The sequence below is a fragment of the Ambystoma mexicanum genome, chromosome 7p (assembly GCF_040938575.1).
Source record: "Ambystoma mexicanum isolate Mex_15411 chromosome 7p, UKY_AmexF1_1, whole genome shotgun sequence".
Taxonomy (NCBI): Eukaryota; Metazoa; Chordata; class Amphibia; order Caudata; family Ambystomatidae; genus Ambystoma; species Ambystoma mexicanum.
This window is the reverse complement of record NC_090939.1, coordinates 232,657,031-232,682,578: the sequence shown is the minus strand read 5'-3', so window position 1 is coordinate 232,682,578 and position 25,548 is coordinate 232,657,031. Positions and strand designations below refer to the sequence as shown.

The 25,548-nt window shown below is 46.9% G+C and overlaps 1 protein-coding gene across 2 annotated transcripts in view; it reads right to left on the bottom strand.

Annotated features, from left to right (window-relative positions):
• The window catches only part of SETD4 (SET domain containing 4), a 390,795-nt gene that overhangs the window by 191,706 nt on the left and 173,541 nt on the right, over window positions 1–25,548 (bottom strand). For both annotated transcript variants that reach the window (XM_069636124.1, XM_069636125.1), the window contains exon 5: window positions 17,972–18,060. In XM_069636124.1, coding sequence (XP_069492225.1) covers window positions 17,972–18,060 — 89 coding nt within the window. The remainder of the gene's footprint in view (window positions 1–17,971; window positions 18,061–25,548) is intronic.

The window sequence follows — 25,548 nt, the reverse complement described above, 5'->3', positions numbered from 1 at the left end:
TGGAAAAGTACGTTGCATATTTGCAGCACATTTTAATTGAGTTGAGGGTGTGAGTGTCACATCTCTGCGGCATTGGTCGCTTTGGCAGCGCCGCCGATTGTGCGGAGCCCTTTGCGTCCGCCTGTCCAAGATGGCTGTGGACGGCTTTCCCGTAGCGGCTCACAACGGTATAGACTTTGCACGCTCCTCTACGATGCAGGCGAGCGGTCACATGATCCCATATAGGAAAGGAAACACGGATACCTGCCGCCTCGCTACTCCTGAATGGGACGCTTCGTAAGTTTCGCCACTCGATAGACGTTCACTACTACGTGATTCCGTGTCACTATTCTTCCCTGCAATTCACTCTCTTTCCCTTCCTTCCTCCTTGTTACTTTTCCTCTCCAGGCTTAACAGAACCTTGTTTTCCCTCGGCAACTCCTGTGCTTCCGGCACCCTCTCTGACTGGCCGCTCCCTCAACCATCCCCTTCAGAGTAAGTTAGCATTCTTTCTTTTCCCTGGTCCTCTATCCTTTCATAATAGTTCTCTTACAGAAAGCATATCTTTTCTCTTCAAGGGAAACTGATATAGCGTTTCCGGCTTTAGGGACCAGAAATCGTGATTTCCGATAACTTCGAATCTCTCGGCTGAGAGTTCAACATTCTTCCAGTAAGTGTAGATCTCTGCCTTTTCTGCACATCTCCTGAAGTTCCGTGCTAAATATTCTTACCTGTTATTTTACCTGTATTGTATACTCCCAGATGACATCATCGAGATGACCTTGGCTTACCTCAAGACACGCCCGGAGCACCTGTGAACACCATCGTCCAGGGTTTTCTTCCCCTGAGGGTTTCCCCGGGAGGACTTGCTCACACCCGCTCTGGTGTATTTTACCGCCGGAGAGGGTGGAGCAAGATCGATCAGGGGGATTCTTATTTCTACATTTGCTGCATACCAGGCACTTGCTGTCAGATCAGGTTAGTGCCATTTTAGCCTTTGAAGGGTTTTTTCTAAGCTCCTCGGATTCTACCGATAGTGATTTGACAGTTAGCGACGCCGACTTGGCGCAGGAACCCGTCTGATCTTCCAGCGATTCCCATGGAGCAACAAATGCAGCAACTCATGGCTGCGATGCAAGCCATGTCTCTCGAAGTTCAGTCTCTTAAACAAGATAATGCCCAACTTAGGCAACAAGTCGCTAGAGCATTTTCTGAGACCGCTCCAGCTTCTTTACAAATGGGTACATTTGATGGGGATCCCCACAAGTTGAAGGAGTTTCTAGATAGTTGTACCGTCCAGTTTACCTTCAAACCCCGTTTTTTTCCGACGGATAAAGACAAGGTGGGTTTCCTAATCTCACATTTGACCGGTCCTGCATTAGCCTGGGCCACCCCGCTGGTCACTTCAGGTAATGTCATTCTCGACTCCTACCCCGCATTCACCAATAGCCTAAGATCAATGTTTAGTCGCCAAGAAGTCACAATAACAACTCAGGAAAGACTCTTAGACTTAAAACAGGGATCTAAAGACCTTATGATCTATGTCACCCAATTTAAACAATTATCCGCTGAGACAGGATGGCCTGATGATGGCCTTCTTACACTCTTTTGTCGAGGGTTGTCTGAGGAACTTAAGGATGAAGTGGCAAAAGTTCCCCGTCCAGCAAACCTGGCCGATATGATTACGCTTACAATGCAGATCGACTATCGGCTGCATGAACGCTCTCATGAGAAAAGGAAGGGAAAGAGTGTCCGGGCACTGCCGGAATATCACCCCCTTCCTAGCAAGTCACCTTCAGGGGACGAACCTATGCAGATTGGCTCGGTCCGAGGTCCTTTTTCTGGGGTGGAGAGAGAGAGACGAAAGACCCTTGGTCTGTGCATGTATTGTGGGTCCTCCCCACACATTCTACGTGACTGCTCCATAGTCCCACCTCGTCGTGCACCGAAGTCGGTGCAGGGAAACGCCAAAGTCCTGCCATAAAGGGGAAAATGGCAGGATTACCGACAGCAGATTCCCCACAAAGATTCGGATTATCCTTGGAACCGTCTTCTGATGACCAGTCTATGGTAGTCCTCTCCTTGACCATTTTATTACCAGACCAAACATTAAGAGGCATACCTGCCTTGGTGGACTGAGGGGCAGCTGGGAATTTTATGGACGACCAGTGGGCTGCAGAAAGAGGGATTGCTAGAGAGGTTAAATCTTCTACCACTTCTATTCAGGGGGTAGATGGTAATCCTTTAAGCTCGGGACCCATACGGGAACATACCAGACCAGTTACCTGCATAATTGCTTCCCACAGAGAGACCTTTGGCTTCGATCTGATCAAAACTGCCCATTTCCCAATTATTTTGGGTCTTCCTTGGCTGCGGGTCCACAACCCTTACATAAATTGGACAGCAGGAACCCTATTCTTAGGGTCGGAGCATTGTGTAAAGCATTGCCTTTCCCAAGACTCTGTTGGAATTCACATACCGTTGGAGATGACTACTCCTCTTTCGGCACCTCTGGTCAGTCAACTTGGACAAATACCTAAATGTCATCAATCTTTTCAGTCTGTGTTTGCAACACCAAAATACCCTACGTTACCTTCTCATCGAAGAGACGACTGCCATATAGACTTACTGCCTGACTCCCCGCTACCTTTTGGACGTAGGTATGCTCTATCTCAACGTGAAAAGAAGGTCCTTAAGGAATACCTGCATGCCAACCTTCAGAACGGCATTATTACGGAATCTAAATCTCCGGCAGGAGCCTCGCTATTCTTTATCCCAAAGAAAGAATCAGAAGAACTGCGACCTTGCATAGACTACTGCGGCCTTAACAAGATCACTGTGCCCGATAGATACCCAATGCCATTGATACCAGACATCCTAGAAGCCGTTCAGGGGGCTTCAGTCTACACTAAGCTAGATCTTCAAGGAGCGTACCATCTGATACGGATTGCTCCAGGGGACGAGTGGAAGACTGCCTTTCGGACCCCGTTTGGCCACTACGAATATCAAGTCATGCCTTTCGGCCTTGTTAACGCCCCTGCTGTTTTCCAGCGCTTTATGGACCATCTGTTTGCAGATATTCTCCTTCATTTTGTTGTCATCTATCTGGACGATATTCTAGTCTTTTCTTCAAGTATGGAAGATCATATTCATCATGTGAACATAGTTTTGGATCGTTTGCAGTAAACCTCTTGTATTGCAAGGCGGAGAAGTGTGCCTTCCATCAAGATAGTGTTACCTTTCTGGGATTTGTTCTTTCGACACAAGGAATCTCCATGGATCCCAAGAAAGTTTCTGCAGTACTGGAATGGCCTTCTCCAACCAATATCAAGGAGGTTCAACGTTTTCTTGGTTTCGTGAATTTCTATCGGAAATTCATTCCTAATTTCTCCAGAATCCTTCCTTAATAGTTTAGTAATAGGGAGGATGGAGTGGTATTTGCATGGGAAGGTCAAGCCCAGGAAGCCTTTGAAAGTTTAAAAGACGTATTTTCTTCAGCGTCCGTATTATTGACGCCAGACCAGTCTCGGCAATTTATCGTGGAGACAGATGCTTCCCACCATGCTTTAGGGGCTGTCCTTCTACAATGCTCAGACGAGGGCGAAGAAAGACCAGTGGCCTATTTATCCAAGACCTTCAGCCCCTCGGAAATAAACTACTCAGTGCTTGAGAAGGAGCTCTTAGCTATAAAAAGAGCTTTTAAAGAATGGAGACATCTTCTTCTGGGGTCGCCATTCCCTATTAAGGTCCGCACAGATCATCATAATCTTAGAGTGCTCCAGCAAGTTCAGACCACCAATAGTAGACAAGCTAGATGGGCCCATTTTTTCTTACCATTCCGAATCGAATTCACATTTCTCCCAGGAAGTCAAAATCTTCGAGCAGATGCCCTTTCCCGAAAGGACTTACCTTCTCACCATTTTCGTTCAGAAAAACTGTTCCCAAATGCCAAATTTGTTGCAGTGCTGACTTCATTCATACAAAGGCTCCACCAAGACACTACTCCGCATTTGCAAGTATGTGAAGATCTTGTATCATCGCACCATCTCACGAAGGATCGAGGTTATTACTTCCATGGGAAACAAGTTCTTATCCCTACTCCCTCCTTGCAAGTGGAGGTTCTGCAGATGTGTCACGATTCCCGGGCTGCAGGACATCGGGGTTATCAAACCACTCTTGATTTGATTAAGCGACATTTCTGGTGGCCCACCTTGAACTCTGACGTACGAGATTATATAGCAGCATGCACTGTATGTATACAATCTAAGTCTTTGGGATCCCCACCATTTGGTTTATTGGCTCGCATGCCCATCCCGGATAAACCTTGGCAAGTGATTTCCACAGACTTTATCGTGGATCTTCCTCCTTCCTTCAAGAACACTAGCGTTATGGTCACTATCGACTATTTTACCAAGATGGCACATTTTATCCCATTTATAAGGATCCCTGGAGCATTCCACAAGGCCAAGCTATTTATCAGTGAGATATTTTCCCGACATGGATTACCAGACACCATAATATCTGATAGAGGGCCTCAATACACTTCTCGCTTCTGGAAAGAAGTTTGTCATACATTGGGAATCAAGAGAGCTCTGAGTTCCGGATATCACCCCCAGACCAATGGAAAAACCGAACGCCTCAATCAAACCTTAGAATGTTATCAACAGTGTTTTATTTCTGCAGCACAGGACAACTGGGTCGATCTACTTCCCTTAGCAGAATTCGCTTACAACAATTCCACCCACTCTTCATTAAAGACCAGTCCCTTCCACTGTTCCTATGGTTTTCACCCTTCTTTTGTGCCTACAGTATCATCACCCTCCACCAGTTGCCCAGGGATCGAAGATTTGATAGCAAACATACGGAGTGGACAACAAATGGCCCGACTGTCTCTCCAAACAGCACAAGATCGGACCAAACGGTTTGCTGATCGTCATCGCCGTGAAATGCCGAAAGTAAAGGTGGGGGAGTTGGTTTGGTTGTCCTCAAGATTTCTTCCGAGACATCTGGTTCCATCTAAACTATCTCCTAAATTCTTTGGCCCTTTTAAAATAACGGAACTAGTAGGGACTGTCGCTGTTCGCCTGGCCTTACCCCAATCGTGGTGCCGCATACATCCAGTATTCCATGTTTCTCAGATCAAGGTACCAGTAAAGGACCGTTTCCAACGTCTTACCAAGGCACAACCCCCTCCGGTTATGACAAACACCGGTCCAGAATATGAGGTGGCAGGTATTTGTGATTCCCAGTATTATAGAGGCCGACTGCAGTTCCTGGTGGATTGGAAAGGCTACTCTCCTGCTGAAAGAACCTGGGAACCTGCCACAGGAGTACATGCCCCTAGACTCATCCGGCAGTTCTTTCATTTCCACCCCGGTAAGCCGGGTTCGCCCCCCTAAGGAGGGGGCATACTGTCACATCTCTGCGGCATTGGTCGCTTTGGCAGCGCCGCCGATTGTGCGGAGCCCTTTGCGTCCGCCTGTCCAAGGTAGCCGTGGACGGCTTTCCCGTAGCGGCTCACAACGGTATAGACTTTGCACGCTCTTTTACGACGCAGGCGAGCGGTCACATGATCCCATATAGGAAAGGAAACACGGATACCTGCCGCGTCGCTACTCCTGAATGGGACGCTTCTTAAGTTTCGCCACTAGATAGACGTTCACTACTACGTGATTCCTTGTCACTATTCTTCCCTGCAATTCACTCTCTTTCCCTTCCTTCCTCCTTGTTACTTTTCCTCTCCAGGCTTAACAGAACCTTGTTTTCCCTCGTCAACTCTCGTGCTTCCGGCACCTTCTCTGACTGGCCGCTCCCTCAACCATCCCCTTCAGAGTAAGTTAGCATTCTTTATTTTCCCTGGTCCTCTATCCTTTCATAATAGTTCTCTTACAGAAAGCATATCTTTTCTCTTCAAGGGAGACTGATATAACGTTTCCGGCTTTAGGGACCAGAAATCGTGATTTCCGATAACTTCGAATCTCTCGGCTGAGAGTTCAACATTCTTCCAGTAAGTGTAGATCTCTGCCTTTTCTGCACAACTCCTGAAGTTCCGTGCTAAATATTCTTACCTGTTATCTTACCTGTATTGTATACTCCCAGATGACATCATCGAGATGACCTTGGCTTACCTCAAGACACGCCCGAAGCACCTGTGAACACTATCGTCCAGGGTTTTCTTCCCCTGAGGGTTTCCCTGGGAGGACTTGCTCACACCCGCTTTGGTGTATTTTACCCCCGGAGAGGGTGGAGCAAGATCGATCAGGGGGATTCTTATTTCTACATTTGCTGCATACCAGGGACTTGCTGTCAGATCAGGTTAGTGCCATTTTAGCCTTTGAAGGGTTTTTTCTAAGCTCCTCGGATTCTACCGATAGTGATTTGACAGTGAGGGAGTACTAGCATGTAGGAGAGAATGCTAGGGCTGGGGGAGCTGCATGAAGAGGCAGTCTGTGCAGGTTGAGGGGTTTCCGGCCTTCTGGTATCACTCCTGCTGGGTGTGGCATGAGGAGAGGGCCTTGCTCTCCTGCCTTGCCCCTGTACTTCATTGTTTGGTACAAACTGGTTATAATATGCAATTGTCCATGATGACTTTTTGGTTGATGTGTTTACTTTGATTTGCTATTGAAGAGCACAATTTTGTTCAATAAATGCAGCCTGATATTTTTATAGAAATATGTGTGTGTGTGTTTTCTTGGCGGGTTCCAATGCTTGTGCTCCCCATTCAACCATGAGTGGGGCATTTGGAATAGCTTATAATGCAAAATGAATCCCTTCTAGGGGCACCTAATTTTACCAGGTACAACATGGAATTAAATGATTTGTACAGGATAACACACTTTGGTTGAGTGGTAAGGCCAGAATTTGAGCATAGTCTGCAATTTAGATACTTGACCATGCATCTTCCAAGGTCAACTTGGTACAAATATGTATTGAAGTTTGGTTTTGAATACCTACAATAATACTTAATTTTACACAGATTACTTTAAAAATGCACAAGTCAAATGATAAATCAATCTGATAAATGTATTCATCATTCTAGAAACGTGCTGATGAAAAGAGTAAGAGGGGCATTTTGTTTTGAATCCTAAATTGCACAGGAAGGGACCACTCCTGTTTGCACTTTTTGCCAAAGGGGCAATTCATTAAAGGGATGGTCTAGTAATAATGTTTATTTAAAAAATAGGTAGGCCACATAAAAAAAAATATACTAGCATCCTCCGTTTTAAAACTTCCTATGTAAAATTTTGAGCTATTCAAGCTCAAAATTCGAAAAAGCAAGCACAGGGGCGCAGCCATTTTGTGAAATGGAGGCCCTCCTGTGCTGGCTTTTGCTTTTGCGGCACTAATGAAGGAAAAGCCACCCAGCTGTAGTAAACAAAGTCTACCGCTGGGTGGCTTTCCCTTCATTAGTGCCGGGACTCGGAGGACGCGGACCGGAGACCAGAGCAGGAAAGCTGCAGCTGAATCTCGGTAAGTGCTATTTATTTTTTTTACAAAAAATAAGCACTAGCTGCGTTTTTTTTCTCTAAGTTTTCCGGGCTGGAGGAGCCCGGAAAACTTAGAAATAAAACCGCAGCTTTAAAAACGTTGTATTTATGTTTGCGGTCGCTTTTGAAGCGACCGCAAACATAAATACAACGTTATTGTGTTGGAAAACGCTGCGGTTTTAAAACCGCAGCGTTTTCCAACACAACCGCGTTGTGTCTGCCTGAATCTGCTTTACCATTTGGGGCTCTCGGGCCCCCCAAATGGAAAAGCAGATTCAGGCAGACACAACGCGGCATTGCGGAAAACAACCGCGTTGTGTCTGCCTGAATCTGCTTTTCCATTTGGGGCTCTCGGGCTCCCCACGGGGAGCCCGAGAGCCCCAAATGGGAAAGCAGATTTAGGCAGACAACGCAGCATTTAGCATTTCCCATTTGGGGCTCTCGGGCTCCCCACGGGGAGCCCGAGAGCCCCAAATGGGAAATCAGCTGCAGGTAGAAACACTACGCGGCATGTAAACATAACCGCGTGTGTTTCTGCCTGCTGTGGCTTTCACTTTGGGTCTCCGGTGCTCCCCTGGGAGCACCGGAGACCCAAAGTGATAGCCACAGCAGGCAGAAACACACGCGGTTGTGTTGGAAAACGCTGCGGTTTTAAAACCGCAGCGTTTTCCAACACAATAACGTTGTATTTATGTTTGCGGTCGCTTCAAAAGCGACCGCAAACATAAATACAACGTTTTTAAAGCTGCGGTTTTATTTCTAAGTTTTCAAAAACCGCAGCTAGTGCTTATTTTTTGTAAAAAAAATAAATAGCACTTACCGAGATTCAGCTGCAGCTTTGTTGCTCTGGTCTCCGGTCCGCGTCCTCCGAGTCCCGGCACTAATGAAGGGAAAGCCACCCAGCGGTAGACTTTGTTTACTACAGCTGGCTGGCTTTTCCTTCATTAGTGCCGCAAAAGCAAAAGCCAGCACAGGAGGGCCTCCATTTCACAAAATGGCTGCGCCCCTGTGCTTGCTTTTTCGAATTTTGAGCTTGAATAGCTCAATATTTTACATAGGAAGTTTTAAAACGGAGGATGCTAGTATATTTTTTTTATGTGGCCTATCTATTTTTTAAATAAAAATGTTTACTAGACCATCCCTTTAATTGTAATTGTTTCAACCAAGTACTGGAAAAGTAAAGTGTAAAACACAGGCGAAAATCACTGTTGCTCTTTACATTTCCTCTACGTGTCTAGGAAGTGTAAATCATTTCCACAATTAATGATTGTGCGAGCTAACCACAACGGATTCCTTTGGAATCTGCCTGCTTTTGCCAGGTATAAATGTGAGACAGATCGCAGAGGAATCCATTGGTTTTCTGCCAACATGAAAATACATGCTGGTTGAAAACCAATCTGATTCGGCAGAGGGACTTCTGGTCTCCAACCTCACATGCCAAATCATACAAAATCCTGCAGGTCATAAAAAGTGGAAATACATGCATTTATCACCACTTCTTGCACTCTGCTTCGCTTGGAAAATGACCCCCTATAATTGTAGCTTTGTTTTTCCCATCCGGAATGGAAGCATATAGGATCCAGCATAGATATTAATGAGAATTTACCAAAAATCTCATACAGACACGAAATGAAATACATGACAAGATCATTGTTTCACATCGCTTGTTCTGTATCCTAATCACCCACAAATCACACTTAAATAGCTTGTTAAAACCCTATATAATTTTAAGAAAAAAGTGGTTACAGCAATGGTCACTACCTGTTACCTGTCATCTCTAATTATATTCTGTTACTCACTTCCTGTTGTAAATAAGTTGCCTCTCAGACATGTTAAAAAGATACGACCTCAGTGGGAGGGCTTGTGCAGCCCTGGCTGTTTGTATTTGGGTGGGGGGGGGGGAGAGGCAGCGCAGGGGGCATGGGCATTTGTCTCAGGTCCAAATGTTAAATCCACCACTGATTGCACTCTTTAGGAAATATTTAAATACTGCTTTTTAGTTTTATACTTTGCAGGTAACATTATAGGAAATGCTCTTCTCTCGTGTTATTTTAAAGGTGCTCTTTAAGGATTTTCGTCACAACCTAAAAACCAAGCACACAGGATTTGCATTATACTTTCCAAACAAGACCCACAATGCATATGATGCATTTTGTTGGAATGCAAACTCTGTTAAGTTACTCAAACAATATGAGCTTATAAAGTCGGTACCTAGTTTGAATCATGAAACGTTCTGGCAGACTAGCCTAGGTTTCCACACAGACAAAGATACATTCCATTTACGTCAGAGCCCCACTGTTAAGTATGCATGAGAAGATCTGAAACCGGTCCATACTTGCCATCCTAGCCTGATCATTTTGATGTAGGGCCTTGTTGGACCAACTCAGTGAGGTGCCGCTTGATTCCCTATGCGTAGCAAGCAAAGAAATCACATCTGGGCATATACATGTTCACTTCGGGAGACAAACTGAAACCAGCATGCATTGACAAAGCAAACAGCTTGGGCTTTTGATCAGGCATGGATAGGCCTTTAGAAGGCACTGCCATAAGGCTACCACCTGGCCATACGATGGGAACAGCAGGAAAATGGTGCGAGAACCTGGGCAACCGATGGCATTGCCTGGCAAATGTCTAATACCTATACTCAAGAAAAACGGTTGGCTTTGCGATTGCTTATTTAAAACAGTGCTTCAGTTAGAGGGCTTGACAAAGATATTGTTTAAAATCAACTGGCTGAAGACCCAGATTAAGAGGTTTTTTTTAATCATACCAGGAGCTCATTTACAGTGGCAATTAAGTAATTAAACACTAAAAGAATGCTTAGCTATAACACTGGCAGGCCCTAAATAGCAACACATTTGGTGTTTAGAGCTTGATCAAAGAGTTCCAGAAAGGTTCCGTTTTGGTGGCGAGAGGCAGGTAGGTGATTGTAATGCCATGGGCTCTAACATAGCCATGGCTAGGTGTTGGGTGGGTAAATGACCAAATACACCCATAGGATGTGCATTTCTCCTTACATTATATCTCCATCCCATCTGTGTTCCACTGCATGAGTTATGTCTTGAACCTAATAGGAAAAAGTCTGAATCAATTATAACCACTGGCATTGCACTGCCCAGTCTTCTTTACCATTGTTTGCAAATCAACCTTAGCCCATTCACCAATGCTAGAAGCCCTTCTCAAACTGCTAGACCACAAGGCCTAAAAATGCATGTGGTTGCTGTGTTCCAGTGCTGAGGGCACATGGCCAACAATTGAGATTGGACTGCACATTTTGGTTGCAACACCCAGAGTCACTTGCTAATTTATTTATTTATAATGGCTTGTCCCCTTCTGTAATAGCACAGACATAGTATAGAATTATGGTAGGGAATGTTGTGCACAGCAATGGTAGTGGTAATGTTTAATTCAAAGCCTTGCATCTATCACATTTTATTTTACTACACTCCAGAATTACATTTGTGTTACTATCAACCTTATCTTTTTACTTATACTCCAGTAGTTAATGCAGCAGAATAAATACTTTGAATGTAATTTGTAAGGTCCCCCAGTCAGAGGATGCACCTTCTGCAGAAATCTGTGTTCAAGCAGCATCATCTGTCATTTATTGTTTGATATAGTTAACCATTTTTATTAAGCATGATGCAAAAAACCGCTATATTCCCACAAAAGATATACATGCTTTAAATTACAGAAAGCAAAACTGTGAATTTAGGTTTGAGAACATAGTTGTAGGGAGCCAGCTTGAATAAGGAACACGTTACTTACCTGTAACTGTTGTTCTCCAGCATGGGTCTGGCATGGATTCACATGCTCATGAATATTCCCCGTCGTCAGGCTGGGAATCCTTGGTAAAGAAAAAATCAGTATCAGTTTCGTTTCTGATCTGTCTTTCTTAGTAGTAACCAATCACTGGTCTCTGGGTCATACTGCCCCCGGCCAATGACTGCCCTCTCCCTAAGCCCCGCCCCTAGCAGCCATCCTCAGATTTGGTAGCACGTAAAGTGGCAGTATGACCAAGTGAAGAGCCGCAGAGGGGTAGGAGGGAGGGTTCGCATGTGAATCCATGCCAGACCCATGCTGGAGAACAACAGTTACAGGTAAGTAACTTGTTCCTTCTCTAGCATGGGGTCTGGCATGGATTCACATGCTCATGAATATAAGAATACATAGCAGTATACACATGCACAACCACGGGAGGTGGCAAAGGCTCAACATTAAGCATTTCATAGAATCAACATTAAGCAACTCTTACCTCCTCTCCAGGCCCACCTTCAGGCGAACAGGTTGCGCAGCACTGCTTGGCCGACTCTGGACTCCTCCCTGGAATCCCGGTCGACGCAGTAGAATCTCGTGAAGGTGTGCGTCGACCTCCACGTAGCAGCCCTGCAGATGTCCAGCAGGGGTACACCAGACAAGAACGCCGTCGATCGCTCTGGTCGAATGGGCTCTCGTACGGCCGGGCAACGGTCGGTTTGCCAACCGGTGACAGTGCATGATGCAGCCGGAGAGCCATCTGGAAATGGAAGCCTTCGAGAGAGCCTTCCCTTGGTTCACAGGTCCAAAGTTCACAAACAGCTATTATGTCTTCCGAAAACTCTTCGTTCGTTCCACGTAGAACTTCAGCGCTCTAGCTATATCCAGCGAGTGCAAAGTCCTCTCAGCCGGGGACAAAGGCGACGGGAAGAAAACTGGAAACATCAAGGGCTCGTTGAGATGGAAGTCCGACGGCACCTAGGGCATGAAGGAAGGTTGCATCCTCAGCACCACCCTCGTCTCGTGAAAAGTCAAGTATGGAGGCTTGCAGGATAGGGTCTGAATCTCTCCCACGCGTCGTGCGGAGGTGATGGCCACAAGGAACGCTGTCTTCCACGACAGGAACTTCAACGGAGCCAAATGCATAGGCTCAAATGGCGGGCCCATGAGCCTGGCGAGTACCACGTTGAGCTCCCACACCGGGGCTGGAGCCTTCACCGGCAGGAACGATCGGAACAGTCCTTTCATAAACTCCTTCACCAGGCGATGAGACCACAGGGATGACCGTCCTGCAGTTCTGGTGTATGGGTAAATCGCTGCCAGATGTATCTTGATGGACGCGTGAGCTAGTCCAGCTTTGGCCAGCGACAGTAAGTACGGTAGCACTTGAGGGGCCGTAATCCATAGAGGGTTAATCTTCTGTGCACGGCACCAGACAGAGAACCTCTTCCACTTGTGTCCGTAGCACTTGAGAGTTGAGGACGCCCTGGCCTTTGCAAGAACCTCTCTGCAATCCGCCGGGATATCGTACCCTCCAAACTCTAGTGCTGCAGGAGCCAGGCCTGCAAGTTCAGCGACTCCGGGTCTTGATGAAGGACGGCGCCTCCTTCTCTGGAGAGAAGATCTGCATCCATCGACAGTTTGACTGGTGGGGACGCTGACGAGTCCAGAAGATCCGGGAACCAGATCTGCCTCGGCCACGCCGGTGCGACGAGGATCATCCTGCACTGGGACCTCTTGATCTTGTTGACGAGTCGCAGTAGCAATGGCAACGGAGGGAACGCATACAGGAACAGGCCGTCCCAGGGGAACGAGAAAGCATCGCCCATGCTCCTCAGCTGGGGAAACCTGCTGGCGAACGTCTGGCACTTGGAGTTCGTCGCCGTCGCGAACAGGTCGATCTGGGGTTTGCCCCATCGTTGAAAGAGTCGATCCACTTGATCCTGACACAGTTCCCACTCGTGGCACGAGCGCAGCTCCCTGCTGAGCGAGTCGGCGACTGTGTTGTTTGTCCCTGCCAGATGAAAGGGTACCAGAAACATCCCCTGGGCAACGGCCCAGTACCACAGATCCTGGGCTTCCTTGGACAGGGCTGGGGATCTTGTTCCTCCCTGCTTCCGGATGTAGAACATTGTGGTGTTGTTGTCGGTGAAGATCCTCACCACCTTGCCCTTGAGGGATGGAAGAAACGACCTGAGGGCCCAGAACACTGCTCGGAGCTCAGTATGTTGATGTGGAGCGTCCTCTCCTGTGGGAGCCAGAGGCCTCTCGCGTGAAGATCTCCGGTGTGCGCTCCCCACCCCTCCAGGGAAGCATCCGTCGTCACAGTCACCTGGTGTGCTGGGGTCTGAAAGTCCGTGCCTGACGCGAGATGCGCGCGGGTGCCCCAAAACCGAATTGCTTGGCGGAATACCTCATTGAGCGAGATCTTGTCCTCGAAGCTGCCAGTCGCTTGCATCCAACGGGCGTCAAGGAACTCCTGTAGAGGGCGCATCCGACGCCTGCACAGGCGCACCAGGTAGATGCATGAGGACTTCATCCCGAGAAAGGACTTGATGGACCTCACCCTGGCCACGTCTGTGGCCATCAGACGCTGCACCTTGCCCAGGATGGCCTTTGTCCTTTCCTCCGACGGTGAGGCCAATCGCGCTACTGTATCGAACTTGGCTCCTAGAAACAGTGTGACCTGCGACGCAGCCTGGTGGGATTTGGGGAAGTTGATGGAGAATCCTAGGTCTGTGAGCAGCCGGACGGTCTTTGCTGTGTGTTCGATGGAAAGCTCCCTTGTTCTTGCTCGGATGAGCCAATCGTCTAGGTAAGGGTAGACGTGGAACCCCTGCAGGCGCAGCCGTGCCACCACTGGCACTAGGCACTTGGTGAATACCCTGGGCGCCGACTTCAATCCGAATGGGAGGGCCTTGAACTGGTAGTGCCGTCCCTGGACCACAAACCTAAGAAACTTTCGGTGTCCCTTTAGTATGGGGATGAGAAAGTATGCATCTTCCAAATCCAACAACGATAGGAAGTCACCTTCCTCCAGCTGGCCCAGCACGTGCTGGAGGGAGACCATCCGGAACTTCTGTGCCTTGATGTATCTGTTTAGTCGACACAGGTCCAGGATGGGACACCATCCTTCTGTCTTCTTTCTGACGAGGAAGTATCTTGATTATACTCCGGAGCCCTGGAGCCTCTTTGGGACAAGCTCGATGGCTCCTTTCTTGAGCATCGCCCTTACCTCTAACTTGGAATTCGGGGGCACTTCTTTAGAAATTCCAGTGTGTGCCCGTGGGCCAGGGCATCCAGCACCCAGCGGTCGGTGGAGATGGACTCCCACACACTGACGAACTTCGTCAACCGGCCTTCCACCGTGGGTGCTTCGGTGAGGCCCGACGCAACGGCCGGTTCAGTCTTGCTTGTAAGCAGCCTTGCCGCCTTGGCCTCCCTGGCGACGACGGCAAGATCCACCTGACTTGCCTCGTCCCCTGTAAGCTTCTTGCGCTCAGGAGCGGGCTGCCTGACTGTACGTCGAGGAGCTGCCGCCGAATCCTTTGGAGGCAACTTGCTGGCCTCCGGAGTTCCGAAAGGGCGGCCGCCGTTGTTGTAGAACTCCCAAGGCCCGAACTGTCTCTGTGTCGGTCTTAATGGCCTGCAGCGACTCATCTACTGCCTTTCCAAACAGATTGTTCCCGTCGAAGGGCATGTCCAAAACCTTGGCTTGCACGTCTTGGCGGCAATCCGTCGCCTTGAGCCACTCCCGCCGTCTAAGGCAAACGCCGTTGGCCAATTGGCGGAAACCGGTGTCGGCAATGTCCGTGGCTACCATTATGGCGTGGTCCGAGGCCACCTCACCTTCCTGTAGGATCGCCAGGGCCTCCACTCTCTTGTTGTCCGATCTTGTACCACAACACCTGTCGTAGCGGATCACATTTGCTAGGGCGTTGGCCGCCTTAATCGTCGTCGCCGCCGACGAGATGACTCATCGTCCCATGGCGTCCAGTTTCTTTCCCTCGCCGTCCGGTGGGGAAGTTGAAGATGAAGCCGATGCCCCCCACCCCGCTTTCTTCTTGGCCGCTGCGGAGATGACCAAATCCGGGGTCGGCTGTGCCCTAAGGCACAACGGAGCAGCGTCAGGGACCCAGTACTTCTTCTCGTACCGGTCCCTCTTGGCAGGCGTCGTGGACGGGTTCTTCAGGAGGGCAAGTCCCTCATCCCAGATGTCACCCAGCAACGGCACCGCAAGGACCGTCTTCCTCTTGGCCTCGTGCCGTTGGTAGAGGAAGCCTTCCTTCATCAACTCTTCGGGGCAGAGCTGAAAAAGCTCAGACGCCCTGGCAATCATGGCGTGGAAGGAGCCAATTTCGTCGGGTGGGGACGCCAGAGGAATCGGATACGGGAGGTCAGTCCCATCGTCACCACCATCATCATCCGTTCCCGTCGTGGCTGTGTCTGTTCCCGTGTCATCCCTCGGGACTGGGGAAGGCGACAAAGGCTGAGGAGGCAGTGAGGGCTCTGGATGAATTCTCCTCCTCTTGTTCGGAGGGCTTCCCGAAGGACCCGGTTCAGCTGGGTCCTCCGTCGAGGGTAGGGGCAGTCTCATCCTTATCTCCGTGCATAAGGCTTGGATTGCTGTCAAAATGGCCACCGAGTTGTCCTGCGGCTCGGGCTGTGACGGGCGCGACGGTTGCTCCTCCTCCACGGGAACCTCGTCGTCGCCATCCTCGCTCTCGTCGTCCCCCTCGTCGGGATTCCTCCCGTGGGACCGGGCCTCTTCCAAATTCTCAGTCAGTTCCTCCTCGGAGGTTGTGTCCATGTCCGTAACGGCCACCGCCCCCCCTCTTTTTCCACCGCGGTATTCAAGGGGGTCTTCTCGATGGGCTTAAAAGAGGATTCCCTCCACGGAGGCAGGGAAACTCTGGGCCCTGAGGTCGCCTCCACTGGGGTAGCCTCCACAGGCTTTGCCAGAGCCGCAGCGACTCCCTCAATCGAGGCCTTGGCCGGGATCAATGCCTTCACCACCTTGGGCGCGCTTGAGGCCTTCACCTTAGGGGGAGGGTCACTGCCTTGCTCCCCTTCGGCCGGTTCCTTTGAGATCGACCGGGGCCTCTCCAGAAGCTTAGCCGGGTTTTCAGATTTTCTCTTCCCTGAGCCAGAGTGTTGGCTCGTGGTTGATGGCGTCGGTGAAGGTGCGCCCTGCCTGCGAGGAGCCTGACCGTTCGGACTCGCAGTGCTTTGCCTTCTGTTGGGCCCCTGTCGCCGTGGCGCCCTCACAGGACTTAGAAGACAGCTCGGACTTCTTCTTCTTCTCACCTGCTGGGCTCTTGCCTTCCAGCCAGCCAGTTGGAGAGACGAGTTCGATCCGACATGTTCATGCAAAACGCACAGTCCTTCTCCACGTGCGTTTTGTCCTCATGGAGGCAGTAAAGGCATTTCGAATGCTCGTCCTCCTTAAACACATTCTGTAGATTGCATCCTGGGCAGATCCTCAACAGGTTTGCCGGGAGTCAAGCTTCCCTTCTCCTGGACCATGTTCCTCTCGTCCGCGAGCGAGGCCTCTGAAAACTTCTGGAATCCTCCAAGAAGCGTAACTCGAAGAAAACTTCACCCTTGAGGGGGCGTAGAAAAATCCAAAACGGGTCCCCATTAATCAGAGGTTGAAACGGTGGAGCTTGAGGCTCGATTGAACCAAAAAATGAGATAAATCTCTTTGAAAAAGCGCAAAACGCAGTAAAAGCTCGAGTGCTATAGCACGAGGACTCCCAACACTTGAACGTGTGGTAAAAATCTGAGGATGGCTGCCAGGGGCGGGGCTTAGTGAGAGGGCAGTCATTGGCTGGTGGCAGTATGACCCAGAGACCAGGGATTGGTTACTACTAAGAAAGACAGATCAGAAACCAAACTGATACTGATTTTTTCTTTACCGAGGATTCCCAGCCTGACGACGGGGAACATTCATGAGCATGTGAATCCATGCCAGACCCCATGCTGGAGAAGTATGCTACCTCACTTATAGGTGTGAATGGCCCTCCATCTCCCTGTTCATGTCATGGCTGTGGGGCATACATTGTCTAGGGCATGAAAACAAATCCTGGCCGACCTCCTGCACTTCAGCCTCTCAGAATATCTCTGAGGTTGCTGCTGCATCTGTTGAGTAAAATCCACCCCCACACCCATATTCCCTCAGGTCCCACTGGCATGGCCTCCTTTCTAGGGGGGGCAGAGGGTGGCCTTGGGGGGGGGCATGGCCCCCCTGAACCCCTTGCTAGAGCTGGGCCTGCTAGGATGACAAGGGCTCGCACATAAAGAATAAGCGCATGTGGAGATCTTGGATCAGGCATTAGATTTCAATCAAATATGGATAGGTTTTGCAAAATGGAGCTGTAGAACACGCCTTTTTTTAGTGACGACCTGCAGCTTTAGAGCGAGACAGAGCAAATTCCGGGAGACAAATTGGCAGGGAAAATTCCAGTACAAAAGTTGTACAAAAGACACTGAGAAAAACAAGATCTGTCAGAGTGCCCTACACTCTGTGCAAGACTGTGCGCAATCCCCTCTAATCTACACAATGACTGATGTTGAAGAAGCCTGGTAAACACTTAAGGCCAGGGCCTGCAGACAAGTTGGGTTGTAAATGTCTGTTTTGTATTGCGCCAAAATGGTTCAGTGGCCTACAGTTCTACCCCAGGAAAAAGGGGGTCAGGTATTTTGGATGTGAGAAGTGTATTTTACAAGACTGCTGTCTTTTAACTTACTTTTTAATGTATTCACCTAGGTCACTTTCAAGAACAACTCCAGTGGTGAGCAGGCATCTCTCAGGCAAGGCAATTATCCGTTCTCCGGCCTTTGAAGCAAAAGAAAAATTCAAAATAGAAATGACAGCAACATAACATTTAAGCTAACAGTTATTCTCTAATCCATTTTATGATGATGTTGCACTCGTGGAGAAAGTGCAAGATGTGTCATTTCTAAATGTGCCAAAAAATGTTTTAAATGCGTCTAAAAAGGTCCGATATATAAAATTGTTCCACCTACTACTTATATAATTAACAAAACGTATAATATGCCAATGCGCTTGACATGGGTAAAAGAAAAAAGACTAGAGCATGCATATTTGATAAGCATTTGTATTACAGGTTGATCTTCATTACAGATTAGTCTGATCCCAACAACAAATATTTTCTTTCACCCATCATATATTGTCTTGCACCCAACATGTGTTTGACAGTATGTGGAATGCACTCCTTCCACATCGCATGCTTCAGGGTCTTGTTTTCTAATCAGATACCTATAAAACAATATGTGCAGCTTTTAGTGCACAATATTGTTGGGCACCAATGAGTTGTTATGGTTGATCTAATATTAGCTGTACAATATATATAACCTGATATCCAGGTTATCTGTTCAAAAACGTTTAGCAGGGTAAAATAAAAGTCTGATACTGCAGGTAAGGTAAGTGAACTTATTTACTAAGTTCCAGTGACAAGGTATATACATCAGGTACGTCCAAGGGTGAGTAGGAAGGTACACACAAGACATCCACTGGCCTCCTCTCTCACAGGTTGCTTCACTCCAACTGACATTCATGGAACATTACAGGGGCACTCACACCACAACATTCCACAGGCATACATTCCACCAGGCATTCTCTCAAGCAAGCATTCATGCAGGACCAAGGCAGGGAACACAAACACTCACATCTCCCTCCTCGACAACATCTCCCTCCTCGACAAAACCAAGATAAAGGTATGGAAAGAAGCACAGGGGAAATACATGGGGTAATGCGACCAAAGTATGAAACCAACAACACTCGGGCCACCTACACTCCAAACTCCAAATTCCAATCCAAATCCCACTCAGTCCATTGCGAAAAACAAGGAGACGCGCTCCCACCTACCTCGTCCCTTCAACGACCTACAATGAAGCCAAGCAACCATACGAAACATTCAAAGTCTGTTGCAGGCCTACCAACAGACACTCAAACAAAGCAATCAGCTCTACCTCTCAACAAACCGCCATGCCATACAATCCCCAAACAGCACCCTTATTCATCCTGCTGCCAACAACTAAGGTGCACTCCAACACAACACACCCTTCATCTTCCAGTATTCTACACCAGAACAAATAATCAAGGTTATAATGCACGGAGCACAGGCACCCACTGCCGCGCACAAGCAGGTGGAGAGGACCACCCCCTAAGGTACCAGTGTCCAACTCCCCAAAAGCACGGGTAGGAAATCCTCTCAGGTGCAGTATCCAACACCCCAATTATTGTTGCACGTGTGGCGGAACACCCCTATAAAATTTGTCCCGGGTTCAAAACCCCAAAACAGTGGCACAGATGGCAGAACACCCCTATAAACTAGTGCTGGGTTCCAAACCCCAATACCAGTAGCACGGGTGGCAGGCCACCCCTAAAAGAACCTGTGTCGGGTTCCAAACCCCCAGAAAATGACAAGGCCACAACTTTCATTATACAAGTAACCTCACACTCATATTATTCCAGTTTGATAACAACCACACACACAGTGATAATTACAATCTAAATTTTGAAACTCAAAACAATGGGTGAAAAAATACTTTAGAGCCAATTACATGTGTGCGCTGGTTCTGTGGAAGAAAACGTTAAAAGTAGATACATTGCTGTTAAAAAATAATCTCAACAGAGGCCACGTCAAATACAATCAAATCAGCCAAACATCAAACTCCAAACCGTACCCACTTCACCCATGACCAAGCAAAACAGAACTGCATGAACTTAAGATAAGGCAGGAACCAAGTCACACCACAGGCCTCACTTCACAACACTAATGAAGTCAGTATTCTCTGTTATATACTGGAAGTTCTCAAAAAAACACCAAAAAAATCATGATCAAATTCCTCCAGAACAGCCATGGACGTGCTCACTTGCTCTCCAAACAAAATGCCACAAGAGCAACAGTAATCCCAGGTCTCATCCCAGTGAGGATATAGCTCATTTCTTGCTGAGACGCAGCCTTCACAGAGTGCAGAGACCCTGTCACAGTACCTTGAATATCCATGAGAGCGCAGCATTGGTTGACCCTCCAAATCCGTCCCTGTGCCCACCTCCATTACCGGTTTCTTCTCTGACACGAAACAGCATTCTTGTGTGTCCCCCCGCCAAATCCTTAACTTAGTCTCCTTCGTTTTCCAAACTATGTGCCAATAAAGTTAATATGTTCATCATCGTTCTGTTCAGTCATGCAAGTAACAGCGTCAATCTTCCTTTTGCCTAGGAGACGAGCACATCGTCCATCAAAGTAAAGCACCTCTATACAGCACAGAGAACATGGGGACATCACGGCCGTTGGCACTGTGGATGACATCATTTCACACAAAGCACCGATGGGAGAAGAGCTCCAGTTCTGCACAACACAGTGCTCCCATACAGCGTGCTCCAAGGTCTTCATGGCATGTTCCAGAGAAGACCCACTACTGCCAACAAGCACAAGGTAAATCTGAAAACTGCGACTGCCCCTCGCCATAGCTAGCAAATTCATCCCTGTGGTTTAAGAGATCTGTACCCCTCCGATGCACAATCCTTACTTCTTCATTCTTCCTCGTCTGCCCCCCCGGCGTACCACTGTGTGGGTATCTTTTCCAACAAATGCCAGATCTTCAATAGGACCACAGTTGATACCCCTCCAGTGCCCATCATTTGTACAGATGGCTCCACTGGGAAATGCAAACCAGTGGCCCAAAACTTAACGGTGGGCCCGCTGGAAACTGCCAAAAATAAACTGCTCATTCACTTCCAGGCTGGGCTCCCAAGTGGCCAAAATGCTTAATGGTCGCCCCACTGATGCTCACTACTATTTTAATGGCGAGTATGTTCAAAGGTGGCCCCACTGATGCTCCAACTGTTCCTACAGTTAACTCCTTCCCCCCCAGCTGCCTCCTTCGGCCCATGCAACTGCTACTGGGCTGTGGGATAGGGGTCAGGTCACTTTTAGGGGGCGGGGGCCGGTGGATGTCCCCTCCTGTGGTCTCAACACCTTCCTTCCTTGCTTGCTTCTAGGTGCTACTCCCCCTGGACAGATGCAGGTTCCTGGCCCTTCCCTCAAGCCAGCTCATCGCCAGTGTAGCGGGGTTAAATGAAAGTTTTAAACTTCAGCTAAGGGAACTGAACTTCTTTACTAAGTTCCAATGACAAGTTATATAGGTAAGTCCAAGGGTAAGCGAATAGGAAGGTACATAGGAGACATCCACCAGCCTCCTCTCTCACAGGTTGCTTCACGCCAACTGACATTCATGGAACGTTACAGGGGCACTCCGACCACAACATTGCATAGGCATACATTCCACCAGGCATTCCCTCAAGCAAGCATTCATGCAGGACCAAGGTAGGGAACATACAACACAACAGAATGCTCAAACAGTCTTTCTTGTGTCAACATGATTTGACCATAAAAGCTTTGCTTTTCTTCCAATAATCCTTTTTTCATTTTTGGAATTCAATACATAGATCTGTAAATCTGTAATAAGAGATATATTTTAAACCTGCCCTCCTCGTTTAATAAAAACGATTTGTATATTTGTCAACGAGTCATTGGACAAAGGTCTAGTCCCTGACGACCTAAAACAAACTATGGTCACACCTATCCTAAAGAAAATTGGACTAGGGTTAATCCCCTTAATTACCGCCCCATTTCGAACACACCCTTTTGTCCGAAGATTCTAGATATGGTGGCATATGGACAAATATCAGAACATCTAAATCTGTACCCCATCCTGAACTATCAGCAATCGGAGTTCAGACTGGGTTTTGGTACTGAAACATCGCTTTTAGAACTAAAATCCAATTTACTCAAGAGACTAGATAAAGGGTCGCTCTCCCTGCTAGTTTGCTGATCAGTCCACAGCATTCAACTTAGTCGTCAACCATTCTATCTTGAAGCACAGACTCGCAGAGGTTGCCAACTTCTTACCTCTGGCTGTCTCCTGGATAGTCTTGTTCCTGCAGAACAGAGTAAGTAGAGTCTGCTCTGAAATAGCAGAAGCCTCGCCCATCCCGGTCCACTTTGGGGTACCACAGGGTGCCAGTACGTCACCATGCCTCTACAATCTATTTATGACGCCATTGTTCTCTGAGCTTGAGGCTGAGGGCATAATGTTTTGTAACTATGCAGACGACACACAGTGTGTCTTCCCGCTTTCAGGCAGCCACGCTCAGGACTAACTGGAGCTGAATAGAATTTTCACCATCATTGATAATTGGATGCTCAATAATATTCTGGCCCTCAACAAAAGCAAAACAGAACTCATGATAGTAGGGAGTTCTGCTGCTCTAAAAAAAACTAGACAGCAACTTTGGTTTGTTTAAACTAGGAACTGACCTTATCGTTCCTGTTTCTAAACTTAAGATCTTGGGTGTAACGCTTGATAAAACTTTATCTATGGAATACCATGTCTCTAGCTTTGCATATTACATCAAATTACTTCAGCACCTCAAACCGCTTATCACCCATGCAACTACAGAGATCATCGCCAAAGCCATTATTGGTGCTAAAATAGATTATTGCGGGAGCTTATTAGCCGGAATTAGTAAACGTGACCTGCTTAGGCTTCAGACTATGCAAAACAGAGCAGTAAGAGTGGTACTGGCTCTCTCTAGAAGAGACCACGTAAGGGGCACCAGGCTATCTCTCAACTGGCTACCAATTGAAGCGCGAGTATCGTTTAGACTCCATCTTACATGCAGGATTCCATCATCGATAAACCGATTGGTAGGGGACTGAGGTCCAATAGACAGAACCTGCTCATACAGCCCAGATGCAGAGTTGCTAAATCATCTGCTCCTAAACTCTGGAACAATCTTCCAAAAGACCTAAGATTTTACCTGGATTTAAAAGAGGGCTAAAAACCCATCTGTTTGGATAACATCACAACACTTGCCCTAACTCACCTGCACTCATGCCTTAACCGTTAACTGTTATGTGTTTGTCCAATTGTTAGCGCCTTTTTTGTGCCTGAGGGACCACAGCACGCTATATAAATGACGGAATGTAATGTTATGTAATTTTTAACCTTGAACTGAGTATTAGTTGGTCAATTTGATGGTCAAACAAATAAAAAGTCTATTAGGAAAACATCTTTGTTGTCTCAGTGGTTTAATTTGGTTGCTTTAAGCACCGCTAATTTTGAGTGAATTTCTTTGCAGACTTCTTTTTAATGAGTTGATGAATTGGTCTTGCAATATTATTTGTTGAAATATTAACTTACCTGATCCATTTGTAGCATCCGCAGTAGAATTGCCACATGTATAGAGTATTCGGCATGGCGAAGGAGCCATCTTGGATCCTTTCTAAGTAGAAACCCAACTCACAACCCAAGTAGAAAAGGACTGCACTCAGTCCATTAACGTGGCCAAATTGGAACAGAATATATGTTGTAACTTAAACATTCAGATGAATGGAGTTAGCTTAATTTTAATATTGCTGGTTACGTCTCTGTAATAATTTGCAAATTGATATAATGTAAAATGTTACTCTAAGTATATTCCCTGTTAATCATCTACCAAACAGTTGCATGTTGAATCTCATTACATTGACAATACTGTTAGATGGACTGTTGTTTAGCATTCTTGGATGGTTGCGGTACTGATGCTACACGAGATTAAGTTATGAATTCTATTCTATTCTTTGATCCCAATATGTTGGGAAATCGTGTATCATCTTTGAAGATGAATCAACCTTTAATACAGATGTTAATCAAATATTCAGGCTTTTCTTTTTCCATTATCATGTATAAATGTATACAGCATTAATTGATTATCACACAAGATCATTGGCATGCAGAACTTTTGTTACTTTGTTAAAATATTCTAAACAGGTGTAATGCAATCATCATTCCAATAGCAGCTAGGTATGTACAAAATTAGTTCAGAATAGCCGGCACATTCATCTCAAGAAAACATGTTTTTTACTTTTTATAATTAGTCTGACTGAGCAATACATGACAATTTCTGATTTGGAGGGCACACAGCACCAGTGGCCCCAAACGTCACATGTCATTTATATAAAGAAACGCCCTTTATAAGAGATTGTTTTCGATCTGGAAGCACATTAAGGACATTAGAAATTAAAATCTGTAATGCCAGTATCTTCGTAGAATTATTTTAATTAGCATAAATGCTCCAAAATGTACATATTTGTACCACAATATTCCCTTGTTTTACCGCAAAATTTGCAAATCAATGCTGCAATATACTGGGGGTCTGTCTAAACTGACCTTTTGTTTGAATAGCCACAATTGTTATGTGTCCATCTGCTTACATCTGTCCAAGCACTAAAAGTATTCTAGTAATTCCATGAGCATAATCATTTCCAAAAACTCATGAATGGCTCATTTGTTACTAGCCCTACCACAAATATCAGTACACATTTTTCCCCAAATATCAGTACACAACTGCAATAAATACGAGCACCCAAGCAACAGGTCACTGGTGCATCAATAGGCCCCACATAGATCTCAATCGTTAATGAATAGCCTCACTACCGTCGGGTCAGGAGCAAGCCCATTACCAACGGCTTACGAATATTGCTCACAGGAGTAACTCAAATAACTTGCCAATAGCATTTCATTATGAGAGAAAGCATATGACTCGATCTCTCATCTGAAATCAAATGTCACTTTTATTTTTCCTACATTAGGTTAGCCCAAAATTCGAAGGTTGAAGCCCTATTTTCAGAATAGGCTGATCACAGTAGAAAAAAAGAATGGACTATCAAGGGGTATGCCGGATTATGCACTGGAGGCTAGATGGGGTCAAAATGTGATCAATATTAACAATTAGTTTAGCTTCAATGTGTTGTAGACTGTATTGTGGTTATTATGCATTGTGGGATAGATTAACTTGCACACGCAATGTGTTGAATACATAAGTGTCATTAATGTTTGGTGCTTATCAGTTTTCGATAAAGTATAAAACTGCTACTTGTCCTGATGGACAACAATCTCACTGCTCTACTCAAAAAATGCTTCTTTCTCCTGCGAGCAGCAAAAAGGATCCTACTGTTCCTGTCATTCGCCAACAAAACACTTACCATCATCGCTCTCGTCATGTCTAGAGTAGATTATGCCAATAGCCAATACCTGGGTATGCCTGAACTACTTCTAAAAAAACTACAACGCATACAAAATACAGCAGCCAGACTGCTTCTCAAACTGCCCCGAAGAGAACAGATCACACCTGCGCTAAAAACAATACATTGGCTACAAATTAAACAACAAATAAAATTCAAATCAATATGCAGCACACACACAGCAATACACAACATAGGCGCAGAATTCCCGAGAGACAAACTACGCC